General features: G+C 36.2%; 4 protein-coding genes across 5 annotated transcripts in view; 3 read left to right on the top strand and 1 right to left on the bottom strand.

Annotated features, from left to right (window-relative positions):
• Positions 1-193: 193 nt before the first annotated feature.
• LOC144421077 (uncharacterized) lies at positions 194-1,009 on the top strand. The gene has a single exon (XM_078111290.1). The coding sequence runs from the start codon at positions 213-215 to the stop codon at positions 768-770; it is 558 nt and encodes a 185-aa protein (XP_077967416.1). The 5' UTR covers positions 194-212; the 3' UTR covers positions 771-1,009.
• A 71-nt stretch (positions 1,010-1,080) lies between these two features.
• LOC120343546 (cytosolic iron-sulfur assembly component 2A-like) lies at positions 1,081-5,352 on the top strand. Its single transcript, XM_039412754.2, has 4 exons — positions 1,081-1,258; positions 1,900-2,029; positions 2,953-3,086; positions 4,316-5,352. The coding sequence occupies exons 1-4, from the start codon at positions 1,219-1,221 to the stop codon at positions 4,411-4,413; spliced, it is 402 nt and encodes a 133-aa protein (XP_039268688.1). The 5' UTR covers positions 1,081-1,218; the 3' UTR covers positions 4,414-5,352.
• Positions 4,289-19,753, bottom strand: part of LOC120343543 (uncharacterized) — a 218,506-nt gene continuing 203,041 nt past the window's right edge. Inside the window, exons 1-5 of one of the 2 annotated variants that reach the window (XR_013474942.1) lie at positions 9,811-10,080; positions 7,620-7,774; positions 6,930-7,118; positions 5,571-6,348; positions 4,289-5,212 (exon numbers count right to left, since the gene is read on the bottom strand). Coding sequence is in view for 1 of the 2 variants with exons in the window: in XM_078111289.1 (XP_077967415.1) it covers positions 6,141-6,348; positions 6,930-7,118; positions 7,620-7,774; positions 9,811-9,900 (642 nt within the window). In the remaining variant the exon portion in view is untranslated. Of the gene's footprint in view, positions 6,349-6,929; positions 7,119-7,619; positions 7,775-9,810; positions 10,081-19,753 lie in introns of those variants that run through there. The other variant, XM_078111289.1, reaches the window with a different exon arrangement.
• LOC120343541 (uncharacterized) lies at positions 10,223-19,168 on the top strand. The gene is made up of 5 exons (XM_039412749.2): positions 10,223-10,517; positions 11,554-11,719; positions 17,294-17,374; positions 17,984-18,237; positions 18,520-19,168. The coding sequence occupies exons 1-5, from the start codon at positions 10,344-10,346 to the stop codon at positions 18,643-18,645; spliced, it is 801 nt and encodes a 266-aa protein (XP_039268683.2). The 5' UTR covers positions 10,223-10,343; the 3' UTR covers positions 18,646-19,168.

The raw sequence follows: 19,753 nt of genomic DNA, 5'->3' as shown, positions 1-19,753 counted from the left end.
ACTCTTTTTTTAAGGGTTGGTCGAACTTGCGATCTTGGCTGCCAAAGTTTTATTGTTTTTAATTGCAATGTGTAGCCTACTTTAAGGGTATTTGAAATAAATCACTATCTCTCCTCATTTGCCACATCTCTGTGCAACATGTCATAGACAAGGCTGCAAGGATTGAAATAAAATTCCATTGTTTTCATAACAGATTTTTATTAAGCAATGAAATGAATTTATTACGAACTGCAACCAGGAGGGCTTTGTTACTAGAACGCCTAGTTTTTGTCGAAAAACATTTGTTAAATCAGAAAAACTGGCTGGCAAAGTCAATACCAGCATGCAACTATGCGGAGAAAACATATACAAGAAAAGTGTTTCGACCGGCAATAGGAGATAATGATGTTGTTGAAATTGAAGAACAAGAAGTCGTAGACAAAAGAAAGACTGAAAGTGAAATTTATTTAGAGAGAAAAAAAGAAATTCATCAAAATAAAAAAAAAGTTCGAAAATTAACAAGAGTAGATAAAATGATTCTTGTTTTTGTTGGGAAGTTTGAAAATATGAAAGATGTTCCCGATCAACTGACTTTTAAAACTCTTGAGAAAAAGCAAGAGGCTGATGCTGAAGTAAAACATCTCATGCTTGGAAGCGTTTTTAAATATGGATATTTTTTCGAGTATGCTTCTTTCTTCATGACTTTTTCTCTCCTGGGATATGCACTTTATTATTATAACAAACAAAAAGAAAGTGCGGAAACATCCACTAGCAAAAATGCTGATTCATGAAATTTTATGTCACTACGTTGGAAGTAGTCTCTCATAAGCTCAGAGCATATACTCCGAATCTGACTCAAGAGCAATTAAAAAAAAATTGACTTTGTTAAAGCTGAACTGTGAAAAAGGAAAGTTAAAGTATCATTTCTGTGCACATAAACGATTAATGTTAGTTTCACCAATTTTTATCATTATTTGACAACACCTATAAAATGTGAAATAATAAGATAAACTGTATTGAATTTTTCAGATATTTATTATAATGTATAGGTGGTACCTTAATTGGTTTAAATTCTTGCTAGATTATAACTGTCTGTTATAAAAGAATAACCTTTGTCATATTGGTTTTTGTTTGGTAAAATTATACATTAATGAATTTGATATATTTTTGTTTCATGATAATTTGTATATCTTTAAAAAACAGCTACACTTTTTGTGTCGTAGTTTTGTAAATACAACAATGGATTTGGACATTGACACACACAAAGGGACAATATATGGTATGAAAAATGTCAACTGTTAGTCGTTTATGCCAGGGCTGTAAGGTCTGACAAAATTTACAAGCTCCAGGCTGAAGTAAATCGTCGATTCGATGTTAAGAAGAATTTTGACTGCCAATTCTATGTGTTAAAAAATTTTGACTACAGCTTCGAGCAATGATTCTAGTAAATTTTTTTTTATTCTTGTAGTTCCCAGGCCTTTAGTGGTCGATGTTAAATTCGTTTAGAAATCAATCTTCTTTATTTCTAAACGAGTGAACATGACTTTACTCTAAGAAAGTTCTTTCAAAAAAAAAAAAATAGTATACCGATGTTGTATTCATCATTTTTCAGTGCTCCCGTAGTATGTGAACCAAGATGGCAGACACCGAAACGTAGTATATGTACCAGGTTAGAGTTAGGCCATAATTTTATTCTAATTTTCCTCATTTTAGTTCTATTACGAGTTCAAGGACTAGCCAAATGACTCCTGCAGTATTTGTACTTGAAATTATGGTCTGACCCAGTACATATACTACGTTCCAGAGTCCGCCATCTTGGTTCACATACTACATGAGTACCCATTTTTCCACCAGTTAATGTTAATTGGAACCCTTTTTCAATGAAAACTCTGGGATTACTAATTGTCACCTTTGTTATAGATCTTCTGCGAACAATAAAAGATCCTGAAAAACCTGGAACTTTAGAAGATTTAGATATTGTGTATGAAGAAGGTATCAGAGTAGAAACAGATGCTGATCAAGAACGATACTTCGTCGAAGTTGATTATAAGTCAGTATAGTTCTTGTATTATTCTTGCTATTGGGGTTAGTCATTTTCATTATAGCTGTTTTGTATTTTCACTGCCCTTGCGTATATGTCACTGGTGTGGGTAATCCAGTAGTGTGTGTACCATGTTAGGGTTAGGCCATATTTTTATTCCGATTATTTTAGTTCTTTTACGAGTTCGGAGACTGTCTGTTTTAGACAAGTAAATAAAGCCCCTGATTTCAGTTCCTTTACACAACTTGATATAAAATGGGCGAATAATATTAGTTACCTCCACTTCTGGAGCGCCCTGGTGTGTAATATCGCAATGCTTCCACGTTCGTTTTGTGAGAATTTCATCTTGGTTTTCACTTATATTCAATGTCACAAGATGATGTGGGGCTGTGGGCATGAAGTACTTTTAAGTTTTTTTTTGTGTCCTGTGCCTTAAAACATAACAGAGTTTAAAATGGATTCTTACCTTATTAATGCTGGGGTGTGCGTCATGCTTAGAGTTTAGAAAAAGCTTGTCATTGCATCACTTTTTGATCCTCTGACGGTTCATTGTGTATTAGGTGAGAATATAAGTCAGGAAACATGGTGACCTTCTTTCTAATAAGATGTTAAGCTAGGAAGAATTATGTGTGGCTAGAGGAAAGTCGATAGGACTGCTTAATCATATGGCGACCCACAGTTGTCCGGTTACCAGACCATGTCGGGTATGGAATCACTTAGCCATTTATTTGTTGTCGGAAGCATGGACTTGATGGTGGAGTAAGCTGTAACTGACCAGTAGTTACATGAACCGCCCTTTGACGGTGAGGAGTCCATCCTCTCGCATATAAGTTAACCATCCTTGCATGCAAGCATATTCCTGACACTTACTGAACTGGTGATGCAGCATCCTGAATGAACAATCTTAACAGCATTAATATTCAATATTGCAGACCTACGATTCCCCATTGTTCACTTGCTACACTTATTGGACTATGCATGAGAGTTAAATTAGAGAGAAATCTTCCAACCAATCATAAAATATCTATCAATGTTGCTGAAGGCACACACAACACTCGTGACGAAAGTAAGTGAATTCTCGAGGAGCAGTACAATTTTTTATACTGTGCTTATATGTGTAGTGTTTCGCCCCCATCTGCAAAGTTCCCTAACTTGCTAAGCTTTCCCCGAAACATCACACAATGTTTGCACCCAAAATAAGAGGCTTTTACTGCTACGATTCAGTATGCACAAAAGTAACTAATACAACTTGAACAAACGGCAAATGAGAATATCGGTCAGAGACCGAAGACTTATCGATCGAAAGTTAGGGGATCCCCCAAAACAGCGCTCTTACTCCATAGTAACACCTGGTGTTCCATCATTAATTAATTAATATCTCGCTAATTATACGACATAATTCATCCAAAATCAATATGAATGCACATGCAAAATCTGGAGCAGATTCAATCTCGCTTTCGTGAGATATCGCGTGCATCTAACAGACAGATACTTATCAACATGTTTACCGATTAAAATCGATAAGTAATAACCATACATCAGGCTGCCTAACTGCTGGGTCCACACTTTTGTGTTAGCTGAAGCATGGTGCTTATTTGACACAGTGCTTTTGAACAACAGTTGGCCCATTATGCTAAGAGTTAAGAACCCCAAACACACTGCGGCAAATCTTTATGTACCGGAGGATTTCTGGACTCTTTGAGACATCAGGTGGTTAACGTAACCGCTGGTTGGTTCCACCATGAAGACCATGCATATTAACAAATACCTATTTCCATATGGACATGGATCAATAACCAGATGAGAAGCCATAGTTCGCCATATGATTATTAAGCGGTCTTATCGACTTTCTCTCTAATCAATTGTTCTCTCAATCATTCATAAGGTTGGAAGCAGTACTTTTGCACAAAAACTTTATGGATGAACAGATAATTCATAATATATCGCTTGTAGATGAATTAGATTATATGTTCTCAAAGGGCTCTTTGAGAGAAACCTGAAGCTCCGCGAAGAACTGTTAATAACTGTTCAAAGAAGCAATAACAGCATTACTAAGACTTGATAACGGTAGCGTCTAAATTAGGCAACGAGGCCAATAGATGATTTTTATAAATATATTGAGGGGCTCCGTAAATAATAATCAACAGGATCCAAAACACTAAAAGTTTGAGAACCTCTCCCTGGATTGGATGATATGTTCTGAGTGACCAGGCTCTGATCAAATTTCCTTGAGAATTTCTCGGCTTACTATAGCGTTGTGAATTATCATCCAATTCATAAATTTCTTATTTTCAGTCAATAAACAAATCAATGATAAAGAAAGAACCAGTGCTGCAATGGAAAATCCAAATATCAAGAAAGTTGTTGAAAAATGCATCCAAGAACCTGACTGACACGTACGTTGGTCGTACAACACTCTGAACTTCATGTGACAACTGACAGTGGTCATGTTGGCGTAATTGAATAAATGCAGTATTTAAATTATAAATCAATTATTTTTCAAAAAAATCAGAATATCTGATATTTCAAAATCTAATTCTTGTATTAAATTCAGTGGTACTCCCACAGTGTGTATTAGGTTAGGATTAGGCCATAATTTTATTCTGATTTTTCTTTATTTTAGTTCTATTACGTGTTCGGCGACTGCCTGTGTTAGCCAAGTGAATATCCCCTTTGCCCATAGGTTTCAGTCCCTTTACACAACTTGTTGTATAATATGAGAACAAAATTAGTTCCCTCCATATTGGTACACACACTTCTGAAGCGTCCATCTCTCCATATAACTATTGTTCACAATTCTGGGGGCCAGTTCAGTTGCACTTCCAATTTTATTATTTTTTAGGATTACAAAAACCAATATGACACGCCCATAAGCCTTGACTTCAAGAACCCTTAGCAGGCATCCGAAAATGTCTTTGAATGCTAAAACTTCAATCATATACAGGGTTGTTAAACAGCTATTCATCTAACAAGGAATAACCTTTGCAAAAGTTTTTTAAAGGCATATGTTGTCCGTGCCCTTCAGAAAAGTGTCTTAACCTAGAAGTCCAAGCTCGTTCAGAGTTTTGAAGGTAAACTTGTGGGATCCAATTCAACCTATACACATTTATTTGTTATCAACATCTTAACTGATCTTCAAATTTTCTTCTTGCCACCAGCGTGTATATATGTTGATTGGGAACTGTTCCACACCTTAACAAAAGAGTGTTTCTTCATATTCGATTAATCTAGGATCTGCGCAAAGAGTTACTGTCATAAATTTTTAATTCTACCTATTATCTTGTTTTCTGTGATATGAATTTAGTTTTAATAAACATATACCATATAATTTGATCTGAAATCTTTCCCTACCATCGTAGCGGGACTTGATATGATTTATTTATAATTAAAAAGTGTATCCGTGAAATTGGTAATAACTTAACTATGGTGCCACAGTCACTCGGGTTGGAATGAAACTTTAACTTTAACAATGAGGAGCAATTAGCAAGTTATGCTTATAATCCGATCTTAGTTTATCAAAATATTTTGCAAGGAGTGAACGAAAAATTACCAATATTACTGATGCCCATAATCTTCTTGTTCAGTCTCAATTACATTATCAGCAAAATGCCAGACATCCTTCTTTTAACAAATATTTAGAATGGGATTTACATATTGATTACCCTGTGAGAGAGGAAAGTCAATAAGACGAATGGCGAACAACGGCCTCTAGTCCATGTTGGGTATGGGATTAGTTGGCCAGTTATTTCTTCCAGATGCATGAACTTGATGGTGGAGGAATGAACCACCTCACTGCGACAAGGAGTATATGCGATCCACGAAAAGCGAACCCACGCAGGGTAATCAGAGGTGCAGTGGCGGGCTTAGCACCATGCACCACACCACCGATTGTCTCAGTATTATTTCTTTGAATATGGGTTGACTGACAAAAATTTTAAACAGAATCCAGCACGATGAGCCCTTATTCCATTGTCATTTCCAGCAGACTCCCTTTTTTTCAAATGTCGGCTGGACATATAACAATTCATGACAGATGGATACAGAGCTTGTGTGCTTTCTCAGTTTCTGCTAATAGTACCAGTACTATTGACCTTTTTATTTGTCAGCAAGTTCATGACTGTCATGTAGTTACTTCTGATTTCTTCCTTTTTTTCTTCTTAGGCTTAACATTATGGTTAGAATCACCAGAAGTGGTTAATCGATTGTGATTTGTCAACTTTGTGTTTTTATTGACACATCTCTGAAAAGCCCCCTCCCCACTGTTCAAAATAGTGTCTCCAGTCATGCATACCGAGGCAAATTTCAGTCTTTCCTCTTCGTCCGAAGATCTGTATAAATACAAAATTGTAAATTTGTGGACAAGATAGATGTTTGACAATGGTAGTGTCTAAATGGGGCAACAAGGCCAATAGATAATTTTCATAAATTTTAGTGCCGGACTTCGTAAATAATAGTCAACCTCTTCGCAGGCTCCATAACACTAAAAGTTTGAGAACTGAATTCTGGCACCATAGGTAAAGATCTTAGATCAACCCCATCGCTAACACTAACTTGGGCAGCAATTTTTCAAAAATAGCATATCAGCAGAGTTTTGTGTAGAGTAAAAATGTGGCTACGACTCCTAAAGAAATCATAAATTATTAGGTTAACAAACTGATATTAACTTGCTTTCTGATGTGCATTATAGTTTGAGATGACAATAGCGAAGTTTAAGATCAAAAGGTGCAATTGAAAGTGTATAGCATGGTGCGACAACCACCTATGATATGATAAAATATGATTGTCGTGATCAGAATTCGAAAGAGTAAACATTTTTATTTCAAAGATCATCCAGATGAGGATACACTCAGGGATTCTCAACGGTATTACCACTATCTATAGAGATTATTTTCAATCTCAAAGTTCTTACTCATCTGAAGATAAAGCTGTGGAACGTTTCTTCATCTTTGATTGTTTCAATCTGAGATTCAATATATCTCGATCATTTGCTTCCTTCAGAAAAGATTCTGATGACTGGAGTAATTTTATCCCACAGTTATCAAGGTCTTGTGTGTTGTTTGGTTTTGTAATGTTGGGATTTTTCTGTATTTCTATTATTCTGAAATAATATTTAAAGATGGGTGAGCGTCGAGCGAACATGTACTACTTTTTTGGACATTACCTTTTCATCTAAAATCTGTACGTTTCAAACCTTACTTGGGGATTTGTTCACTTTCCCAATTATTTAATCAGTTTCATTTGTTTTGTTTTTATCAATTAGTTCGTGTTCTATGCTGATTATGGGTCAAAATATAGGTTTATTATTTATCTGAATATTGTGTATCTTGGTTATGATTCTGTCATCGAAAATAGAGAGTTTGATATTAAACTACAAACCAAATGCTTTTAGGATTCTGGCCTTTATTTTAAATATATTTACTTTTTATCAACATAGAGTATATTTTATGATAGATGATGTGATAAAAATAGAACAAAAAGAGGCAGTATTATATCAACATATTCTTTTGGACTATTTTGACTGCTACGCAGCTGTATTTTTGAATAGACACATGGTATGTTTCCAAAATATGCATGGTTGAAAATGTATTAGTGAACAAACCCATCCAAGTATGAAGATAGTTTCTTAGAAATGAATGATTTGAACTCTGGTGTTGAGGTCAGTTCAAATTGTTTGTCAGATTCTTCATTTCCATTCTTTCTCAGTGATGGCTTGTCCACAATGTTCTTCTTCTTTGGTGGTTTCGAATCTTTTTTCTATATTTTTAAAAGAAACTCATTGTTAGAAATATTGCAATACATCTTCTTTTTGCTACTTAGTTAGTTATTAGAATGAGTATAGGTTTATTTTGACTCCATAATCAGCATAATTGACGATAAAATAATTGATAAGAACAAAATAAATGAAACCGATTATAGAATTGGGTGAGCAAACAAAACCTCAAGTAAGGTTTGAAGAGTACACATTTTAGATGGAAGGTTATTGTTAAAAGAAGTAGTATGTGTTCGCTCACCTAAAAGTATTAAAACTATTTGAAGCACTCAAACAATTACATGTTCGCCGCATCTGGCGAAGATAGTGACGTATTGAATTTGAGTAGGGCTAAGTCTGGTAGATAATGATTAATGATAACATTTCTATCGTTCAATACAGACGCACGTTTGATCGGACTCTGTAGTATTTTAGTCACCGATGAATTTTGAAAAAAGTTTCCGCATCTGCTACAGGAGTGGTGACTCCTCTACGGCCCCATCAGAAAAAATTCAATTATCTTAACAAAATTTTCAATTTTTATCAAATTGTCAATATTCGAACCAAAAAAATACACTACTGTAGTATGTGTACCAGGTTAGGGTTAGGACAAAAAAAATTCAGATTTTTTACATTATAGTTCTATTATGAGTTCGGGGACTGTCTGTGTTAGCCAAGTGAATAGTTTCTGTACACAACTTGATGGGCCGCGGCCCGTAGCCTGATGGGCCGAGGCCCAATTCGATGGGCCGTGGCCCCGGCCCATGGGCCGCAGAGGAGTCACCACTCCCACTCCGCATCTGGCGAAGATAGTGACGTATTGAATTTGAGTAGGGCCAAGTCTGGGTAGATAATGATATGTAACGATAATCATAGAAAATGAGTTCGTCTTCAGATGTTATTACCTAATAACTAAGTACGAAATCGCGTTTACGGGAACTTGGTTTTACGTGTCTTGCTCTCACAGAATAAAAGGTTGATTTTATTTGATAGTGGTTAAATTTAATATTTTACAATGGCGCATAGGTTGCAGTGGCCACACGCTGGTTCAGCATCTAATTAATTCTCAGCGGGTATGTTGTAGTATACTCGACAGACTTACATTAATAATGATTTAACGCCGTTTCATGTCTATTTTGTATTTAACCACTTACTATTAAAGTTATTTTGTATTTAACCACTTACTATTAAAGTGTGTAAAGCGTGTCTCAATTTAGCATATCAGTATTTATTAGTATTTAGGGATTACATACATTTGGAACAATTGAGGGCAAAAAATATTGTAGTATTCCTAAATTTTATTGTCCTGGGAACTGCCTGTTTAGTATCAAATGAAATCCAATGTTCAGGACATTTCCAAATAGATAATACATTTATAGTAAGTAATACATTTGCAATTTTTTACCATCTAAATCCAGCAATGTAGAAATTCCCACTATTTGAATAAGTATGAAAATAGAATAGGATTCGGTATTCTGGATTCGATTTAACTATTCTAGAATAATAAATTATTCTACATTGCCCATCCCTAAATCCGACCGACTTCATCAAAATATTTTGCAAAGAGTGATTGAAAAATTACCAATATTACTGATACCCATACTCTTCTTGTTCAGTACGAGTCTCAATTACATTATCAGCAAAATGCCAGACATCCTTCTTTTAACAAATATTTAGAATGGGATTTACATATTGATTACCCTGTGAGAGGGGAAAGTCAATAAGACGGCTTATCCATATGGTGAACCACGGCCTCTCGTCCGGTTACCATTCGAAGTCGGGTATGGGATTAGATTTACTGTATTGTTTGTTTTCGGAAACATGGACTTGGTGGTAGAGGAAGCCGTAACCGACCAGCGTTTACGTGAACCACCCAACGACGGCGAGGAGTCCAGCAATCCTCTCGCACATAACCATCCCTGCATGGGATTCGAACCTGCGAACCCACGCAGAGTACGGTAGTTAGAGGTGCGGTGGCGAGCGTACCGTATTCCTAACGCTTAGCCCGTTGAGCCACACCGCCGCGCCTATGTTGCTATACCTTATTCATATGATCAATAAGTTCTTCCGAAGCAGCTTCGAGGAGACGTCGTTTCATGACATCATCTTCATCATCGGACGAACTGGACATTTCCGCAAGTATCACTCAGATACTATTCAGAAATCTCGACCATTTGTGATCTGAATTTGTAACCGAGAGACAAGATTTCTTCTGCGTGTTTTCATGTTTGGCACCATTCAGATACCAGTGGCACCATCATGATGCCTCATTTTAATTTCACTCGAAATTTGGATTTAGTTTTTTTTTTAGTATATTGTTGATAAATTGCAAAATTCAATTGAATTATTGGGCAATTTTAAGTTATTAATTCAAGTAATACACTCTATAATAGCAATAACTTAATCGCATTAAAAAAAAAACATAAGTCAGATGTCACGACTTCCAGAGAACAAAATTTATTTTCCCGCTGCCCTGCCGGAAGTCTACAAGACTTCTGCGCTTTCATATTTCGAGGTTAGTCTGCTGTTTGGGTATTAGTCAGCCCTGATTTCTATCAGACAACACCGTGAACTATGGGGACGTGCTCAGCTTTAAATTGCAATAATCGTTCCGATGGGAAACCCCTGAGCGATGGCACAAAAGTAAGAATGTTTAGATTTCCTGCCGATCCAGTGAGAAGAAAGAAGTGGTTGATCAACATGAGACGTCGACACTTTGCGCCTAGAAAATATAGTGCTCTATGCCAGGTACGGATACAGTTATTGGCATTTTATTTACAGTGCACAACTCTGATTGGTAGGGTGGTTCATCTAACTGCTTGTCGGTTACTGCTTCCTCCACCACGGAGTCCATGAATCTGAAATAAATACTGGTAACTGGCTAACTAATCCCAGAATCCCATACTGTTGACATGGACTGGTAACCATACGAGAGGCCATGGCTTGCTATATGATGTCATTTACGGGTTTATCGCCGGGATAAATATGTAAATACTATCCTTTTAGATTTTCTCAAGATCATGTTATTTTGGGAGAAATACTGAAATGAGAAATCGTATTCGATCCTTGAACCTTATTTTAATATTAAACTGTACCGTAGTTTAAAGAATCACTAGAAACAAAACTAGTGCGGTTTAATATACAGCATGTTTGCGGTCATTATCTTCAGCAACTAAGTTTACTAATTCCTATCACAGTATGGCACACTATAAATCGGGTGACGTTGTCTCGTTTCAGAGAAATCCATTTTCCAGATGATCAGACACCCCTCTTTTGGGAGACGTCTGGACATTGTTGTTCCTCAATATCGGTAATAATACAGTATAATGAAGATGCGCAAAATACTACAGAGAAGCGCAATCTAGTAACGTCATCATTGAATTCCTTGGGAAAAAATAATCTGATTTACAGAAGGAAAAAAAATTTTATCGTAGCATTCGAGAATTTTTAGCAAAAAAACGACAATTTTGATCATGTGACGGCCGCGATTAATTCACATTATTATTGAGACAAGCATGGCGCGATATGAAGCATCTGATGTGGTCCCAGACACCCCTCGTTTCTGAGACACATAGAGTGTTTGTTTTATTGAGTCAAATGGAGGGAAATTCTTGGAATTTGAATAGTGTGCTGTACTTACTGTATGTTAGCTTATGAGAAATCTGCAAAAACCGTCAAAAAAATATCAAAAATCTTGCATAACAAGCAAAAACATGCATAAAGAGTGAAAGGCGTTTTCATCAGCCCATACTTTTTTTAATATTTTTTATCAATTCTATTTTAGGTTCATTTTGAAATAACCCAGTTTGAGCTGCGACGAGCTGATGGAAAAAAGAAATTGAAGCTAAATGCAGTTCCAACTATTTTTGATCATACTGGTTCATCCACTTATACAGCAGAAAAACCAAGAATTAGAAGCAGTTCGAAACAATTAAAGACGGATTTACGAGGTCAGTAAGGTTATTGGGGTCACCTGAAGTACGCGTCCTCGAGTACTTCTAGTGGGCGTAGCATAACGATTTTATTAGTATAGTATTTCTAACCCCCACCTGAGTACGTCACCCAAAAATTACATCTCTGTGACATCACAATCGCGTCATAGAGCTTGCTAAAGTATAGCTACGATAGTTCGAAATGGCATCATTGACGACTATAATGAACTCACTAATGTCAGCGTTCTCTATCTTATCGTTTCGACGAGAAAACGAGAGAAATAGCTTTCTCGATTTCAGATGATTGTCTGCGCAACCATCCGTATATTTCGGAGGGCCATATTATGTCACCGACTTCGCAGTGATGTAATTTTCGGATGACACAGTCGGGTGGGGGTTAGGAATGACATATGTAAAAATTGTTGAGCCAGGCCAACTAGAAGTATTTGTGGTGTGTACTTTAGGAGACCGGGATATTGTCAGTGTTTGGGAGTCTCAAGTCATTGACTCCCCAAGTTTTGAAGTTTCAGTTCTTCAATTCCAAGATGTCCCGACATTTGGTTCAATAAAAAATAACCACTCTATTTGTCTCTGAAAAATGATCAACTTAACTGAAGTTTGACTCAATTCACTATTTACAGCAGTGTTCACTATTAGCGCACTTTTTTGCGAAAATTGCGAAACACTTTCGCAACTTTTTTTAGGGACTGCGAAATAGCACTTTTTTCCGATTTTGAAGAGAAATAGCACTTTTTTCCGATTTTGAATGGAATAAAAATTCAAAGTTAACAAATATTTTCGAGTATTAAGTTGACAAATAAGTAACATACTGGTACTTTTGTAACTCAATTCTGCATATCATAACGATATTTACCGGAATTCTAACCTATGAGATGCAGACATAGGAGATAAAGCTTTTGCATTAACGGCAAAATTCTTGTTTATAATATGATTATTATACAAGCACACTGATTCCGCTTCTCCTGCAAAAAACGCTCCCGGGGCGTTTCTTTGAACGAGAGTGGTCATGTGACTATCAATGATATCGATGAATTCAAAATGACTATAAAAAGTGTTAGTAACCTGTTATAGTCACTTTGGATGAATTGTGACCAAACTGCACGATTTTCAAATCAGACGAAACTTTTAGCAGCATGTCACAGATTTGCAAAATCAACAAATTCACAAAATACCATTAAATGCCATTTTATTGTAATCACAATGTTGAAAGGACGTGGCATTTTCCGGATTTTTGCGATATTTACACAACTATTTCTCATTGATATGCGAGGAGGGGTGGGCAAAATTCAATATTTTTTTAAATCGAATATTTTTAAGGAGTACCGAATAAACGTGGTGGAAACATTAAAAAATCGGCAACAAAGCCTTTTTACTGGTTAATTCCGTTGTAATCGCTAATTGTTCTTGTCACCGATCGTTTTGGCGGCGATATCCAGGTTTTGGGTAATCTATATTCCCGCCCTCTCTTTTTTACAAATATGAATTCTTGTGGGTCGGCGGACATCGAAGTTTTATATTTCGGGTTTACCCGTTCGTTCACATCGGCAACAGCTGTTGAAGACATTGAGGACTCAAATTAACATTTGCGCTGGCTTTAATATTACCTATCAAGATTTGTAAATTTACCGTCCCAATTTTATGCGAATGGTAATATTATTGTCCATACCGTGATGCAGATATTTATTAAGACGATAATTAACTTTCTCATGTATTTCTATGGTGATAAACTTCGCAAATCTGAAATTGTGCCAATCCTGAATGTTGATTTGAAATAGTGATTGAATAATTCGGCTATAAAGGCATTTCTGCGTGGTCATAAGACGAGATGACGTTAATAAACAGCACTTCTTTTACAGGATATTTTACGTATGCGACTTATTGCTAAAAAGATTGGGCTCGAGTGCTTTTTTTTCGAGTGCTCGAGTGCCTAATAGAGGTCAGGCGCTAATTGTAACTAATTCCCTCAAGTTTCAACGTGTTTTCAACAAAACAATACCCCGGCGATAATTATAGCTAAAATGTTACCGAGCAATTCACAATTTTATTTATGGAATTTGCAAATTCACCAGTTTCTTGACGATTTTGATATTGTCACGCCCTAATTATTAGTGCAAAAAATACTCCCCTTCTTCCGCGCGGTTTGACGGGTTCTTTGTTCCATTCTTCAGAAAGTTCTGACACGGGGGATATAGAATACTGAATCCGGAGGGGTTGAATCCCTGTCCACTTACTGGTTATTTTCCGTTTTGAAATGCGTGAAACATTCTCTATTTTAAATTAAATGACGTTTCGCGGGCTAGAGTTCTCCCCGAAAATGATGTGTTCCAGACGTTAGTTAGACGATAGATAAAACATTAAATTAATAATTTTCGTGACGCCCCGTTTTCGAAAATACAAAGTTATATCTCAAAAAAATGCGTTATAATACATTTGGAATGAAACATTATTTACGGTGAATTCAGATCACATTTTACTCTCCATGACACCCGGTATCCGAAAATACAGTTGTATCTCGAAAAATGTGTTTTGTTACATTTAAAATAAAACATTTTTGCAATTAATTTAGATCAAATTTTACCTTTCACGGCAACCCGTTTCCGAAAATACAAAGTTATATCAAAGAAATGCGTTTTGTTACATTTATTTTGCATTCCCAATAAAATACATATTTTCCCTAATTAAGGTCGTCGATGAATCTGTTCCTGTCGTTCAAGCTCGACACACGTTTGGACGAGTGTGGGGCGGTTTTTTGATCGACGATAAATTAAAAAGTTGCCACACGTTATTTGTATAACCATAATAACTGAAAATTAAGATTTTATAATAGAAGTGAATTTGTCTCAAGATGGTATTTTACGATTCCTGCCCACAGAAAATAAACACGCTGACAGGCTTGGTTATAATTGATATTGGTTTAATTTATTTTACACTATTAATAAACGCGCCACACCAATTGTGACCATATAAATTGCAGTCGCATCGGTATGGACTGTATGTTTTTGGCGCTCTCAAATTAATAATAATTTTTAACTAAACAATACCCCGACGGTCATTAAAGCTGAATTCGTTACCGAATAATTCGCAATTTTATTTACGGAATTTGCAATTTCAAGATCTCACTTGACGATTTTGATGATGTCATGCCCTAATTATTACTGCTTAAATGCCTCAAAATACAACAAATGTAATCATTTTCGACGATAACAGGCGCAACAATTCATAAACGAGCCGTTATAACGAAATTCGCGATTGATTTTACCTCTCTCTTGTTTACAATTTTAACATCCCGCCGGCCATGTATGGTCGAATAAAATGTTCACATATTCGAAACATAACTTGGCCAAGGATGGAAGGGATCACTAAAGAGCTAATAGAAAGTACATACGCGAGGGTATGATATTAATATCGAGAATATTTGTGAGCATATCACAGGACGGAAATATTTTGCACCCGGCTGTTTGTTGGCAGAACAACGATACGCTAAAGTTAATTGATCGAATACAGGGAAGTATTCATTTATCATCTCACTTGCGAACATCGAGGTTTTGGCGGAATTGTACGATCATGTTGTCTTTCTTAAATAATAACTTTTTCAATAAATGTTCATTTTACTTTTGCGTCCTTATTATATATATGTCTGGTTTTCATTTATTTTAAATTCGAAATTGTCCGAAATACTTCAACAGGTGTATAGGTACAATAATAATAGTACTTACCAAAGTACCTACCAGGGAAGTTTAATACACACGATGTGTAAAGGGCGTCGTAACTCCCGTTTATTAATTATAAATTTTTTTACATTCTGCTTAAAAAACAACGGCAGTCATCTCACGTAACTCTCGCGACCAAATCTTTTTTGTTTTGTATGGCATCGTCTTGGCGACAAATTTATTGCCGACTGAATTTTAATTGTGTTTTAGGTTAGGTATTTTCTGTTTGTTGGTTTCTAAACTTTACAAACTTGGGTAGCAATTACTATTAATGTGAGATTTGTGCATATGAACGATTGAATATCGCGACTGGATGTCCGATATCTGAGAATGCGTAATTCTCTTTCAACATTAATTTTCAGGATATCAGCGTTCATGTGGTCGAATAAAAATTATTTATCAAATGGATTGGTATTTCGAGACACTCTCAAAATTATTTGGGATCCATTATCATATCATTCGTTTATTTTTTATATTCATGTTTTTCTCAAGAATCACCCTCGTTATATTTAGTGTACCTTCGCAAAAGAAAACTCTTTGATGTCATCGTTCCTATTAGTGTCATTGAAATATATGGAAACCTCGCAAGTGGCGTTGTGATGCGAATATTTGATACTAGGTCAGCAGCATTACAAAGAGTGCTATTTATGAATGCTGAAAGTACATGACATTACTAAACATTTTGCCAAAATATGATGTTTTCTGCCCGATTTAAACTAACTCGCACGCAAACCAAGGCATGTGGGACATTTAAAAATTACTTGTCTTTGGGTAAGCTCTGAAATAGTATAATATAAATGTAAATGAGAAATTAGGTCACGCTAGCTCACGAAACGGGAGGATTTTCAAAGTGATCTTGTGTAATATTTCGGAGAAAAAAGTTTGAAAGGAAAGTCTCCTAAAACAGGGGAGTATCCTGCATAATATTTCGGAGGGAAGGTAGGTTAACCTATCTTTTAAAACAGCGGGTGGCGACTTTCAAAGTGGTTCAAAATCACAAATTAATAATTATCAGATTAGGTTTAGGGATGAATCGAAAAGTTGAATTTCCAGCGCACCTAACCCTAATTAGTTGATTGCTATTTATATTTGGGTGGGGGAAATTATTTTGCACCGGATTTGTACAAACGATCCACCCTGTAACTGATATGGTTTCCAGCCGGCCTCGTGTCTGTTAGATGGAAGGAGTAACAAATGTGAAAGTCTTTGCTGTTTACGCGAGTAAGCAACTGACACCTGATACATTGCATGAAAGTTTTGTCCGCGGCAGGTGTTAGCAGATGTCATTTCGTTGCCGATGAATTCGCTTGTTTTAATTAAACATGAATTCGCTTGAAGGGAACTCGGTTAACGAAAAGGCTTCTCTTTAAATCATAATATTAACCGGAGGAGCGCTTTTTCGAGTATCTATGCCGTTTTAAATGGGTTATATGAAAGGCTAGGGCACCTAACTTGTTAAAATCGGCAAAAGCACTTTCGCACTTTTTTTTTGGACTGCGAAGCACTTTCGCACTCATAATTTGCTTAGAGTTAACACTGATTTACAGTACGGCACAAGTTTTCTGATTCCAAGAATAGCACCCACATTAAAAAACATCAATTATAAAAGTGATTGCAAACCCTTCCTTTATGAGACCTCTTTTTCATTTCAAAGACAAATTGAAATTTATTTTATTGAACCAAATTAGTCACCCTCTCAGGTTGGAAGGACCCAAATCTATTTGGTCAATATTACACCATAGATGAGGTGATAGGCACATAATTCAAACCTGAGATTTTATTAAACTACGATGCTAACATAGTCAATCCTAATGCTTCAATTGCTGAAAGTTGGAAGTTTCATTGATTTTTTTTTTATTAGATCCTGATTATGTAAAGATAAAAAGGAGATTGTCAAGGAGGAAAACAGCAAGGAAACAGAAAAAAGAATCAATGGAAGTTGGTATGTATTTAATAATGTCCACGCCCGTAACCTTCTTTATTTCTTTACTCCTCCAAATAATTGGTCAAAAGAGGAGGGAAACTTATTATGTGCTACAGGGATATCAGCACCTGGCATACCAAGATAGAAGAATTTATCGTTAAATTCAGAGGGGAAGGGTAACGAGAAATAAGTTATTTAGAAGCGCTGGTCTTGATGCTTTATTAGTATTTACATATTTCAGGCTTAGTTGGTCAGTTATTTGTTTTTCGAAGCATGAACTTGATGGTGGAGGAAGTCGTAACAGACCAGCGTTTGCGTGAACCCCCCTGCGATGGCTAGGAGTCCAGCAATTCTCTTGCTCATAATTGACCTTGCATCAGATTCAAACCAATGAAGGGTAATCAGGGGTGTGGTGGCTAGCGTATTCCTAACGCTTAGCACGATGCGTCACACCGTCAGGCCAATGGGGAGCAAAAAGATTGTGAAACCTAAGATATTTAATTTAACATTGCTACAATAGTAGACTTCCAGTTTTGGAAGATCTCGTAATATTTTTGATGTGGTTCAAATCAGAAATCTTCAACCTTGCCAAGGCAACAATTAAAATCTGTTGTTCACTATTTACAGAAACACCGATTGTAAAACTAGAGCCAGTGCCTGATGACGGCGCATTACCAATCAGTGATGCAAGTAAAAACAATCTTAATGTTCAAACTCTTGAACTTGTTGAAATACTCGACACTGGGATTCATAAACAATCTTCAATTTGTGAAAACTGTGAATTGTTGAAAAATGAAAATATATCGTTAACGAATGATTCTGAAGTATTGAAGAAAGAAAATGAAACGTTAAACACAGAAAATGGAAAACTAAAAAATGAGGTAAATTTTAGTCAATCCTCTATTTTACAATGAAAGTTTATGGATTTTGAAATGAGTATCTGGAGTTCATGTACTGGTAAGTGGCAGGAAGTTGTTGACAGCCACATGATTGAGCTCTTGTATTGTCTTGTTAGGGAGACTTGACTCGAATTATCATTCGTCAAAGACCGAATCATTTAAATCAGGGGTGTACAAGGGCCACAATACCATTTAGCCTTGGCCTTGGGATAAATATGTAAATCCTATGTTACTTTGCTAGTAACACACTTTCTTGTTTTCAAGGTCTCCGTTCTCCAAAAGCAACTCATGTTCTTGGATTTAGCGTTGAAAGAATATTTGAATGAAGAACAACAAAAATTATTTCACGTTATTGCAAAGACTGTTGAATATGAGTGGGAGGATGATTGACGATGGAAAAGAGAATGCTGCCAACTAGTGGACAAACCTGGTTTGCTGTGTTAGGAACGTGATCGCCATCACTAATTAGTCATTACAATTTACAAGTCCATGCATTTGATGGTGCTCCGGAAGTATTCAGACCAAGATTATTCTCCCCTAGGATAATATGAAAACCATATTCCATCCACTGTTGAATACCAGATAGTGATTGGAGACTGCGGACTTATCGATCTTCCGTATGTTCAATTGACGATAAAATAGGCTGCCCTCTAGTGGACAAATCAGGTTGTGTTTCATTGTGGTGACTGGCTTGCCATTGCACCTTTCTATCATCATTCATCGGGTATGGATTACTTTTCCTTCCAAATCCATGATAAACTGGTCAACCGCACCACAACAACTTGCGGCCGCGACTGGAAAGTATTCTAATAAAACTTCAAGTAAACTCACCATATTTCAATATTCCACTTCGAAACTTGACAATTTATTTAAGTTGCAATATTTTTACTTTTAATAAAAAAGACTGTCTATATTTGTTTTTGTATAAGAAGTCGTATACTTAGTTTGAGCAGGCAGTTTTGAACCACTTCTAATATTTACTCAAACCCTCAAACTAAAATTGGAAAGAGCTGTTATTAACACTAGCAGTAGAAGTGAAGGGTAGCTGATTCAAAGCAATTAAAGTAGGGGAAATCTGATTTCATTGAATTAGCAATTTAGACAGGTATATGAAAGTGACTATTTGGGGAAAAATTATTCTTGCGTGAGGAAAGCAAAACTTTTTAAAGAAGAGCATGCTCCGATGAATATCGCTAGGGAAATCAGTAGTTGGGTTCATATGCAGGACCAGAAATGCAACGAGTTATGATGATTCACCAGGCCACAGTGTTAAAATACCAACCAGTTCCATTGGAGTGGAGCCAGTGCAAATTTGGTTTTCAAGTCCTTATAATAGAGTGAGTCAGGGGTTCTGTTCCAACTTTTATTTGGTAAATCGACAATAAAAACAGTGAGTAGTAGTTGCTTGATCGCATCACTCTGTTCGTGCACTCCATTCAAACAACTTGTGATCCCAAATACTTGGTCGTTATCAGGGGTTCTGTTCCAATTTTTATTT

Source organism: Styela clava, chromosome 3 (assembly GCF_964204865.1).
Source record: "Styela clava chromosome 3, kaStyClav1.hap1.2, whole genome shotgun sequence".
NCBI lineage: Eukaryota > Metazoa > Chordata > Ascidiacea > Stolidobranchia > Styelidae > Styela > Styela clava.
The sequence above is the reverse complement of the archived record's forward strand: the minus strand, read 5'-3'. Positions and strand labels throughout refer to the sequence as shown.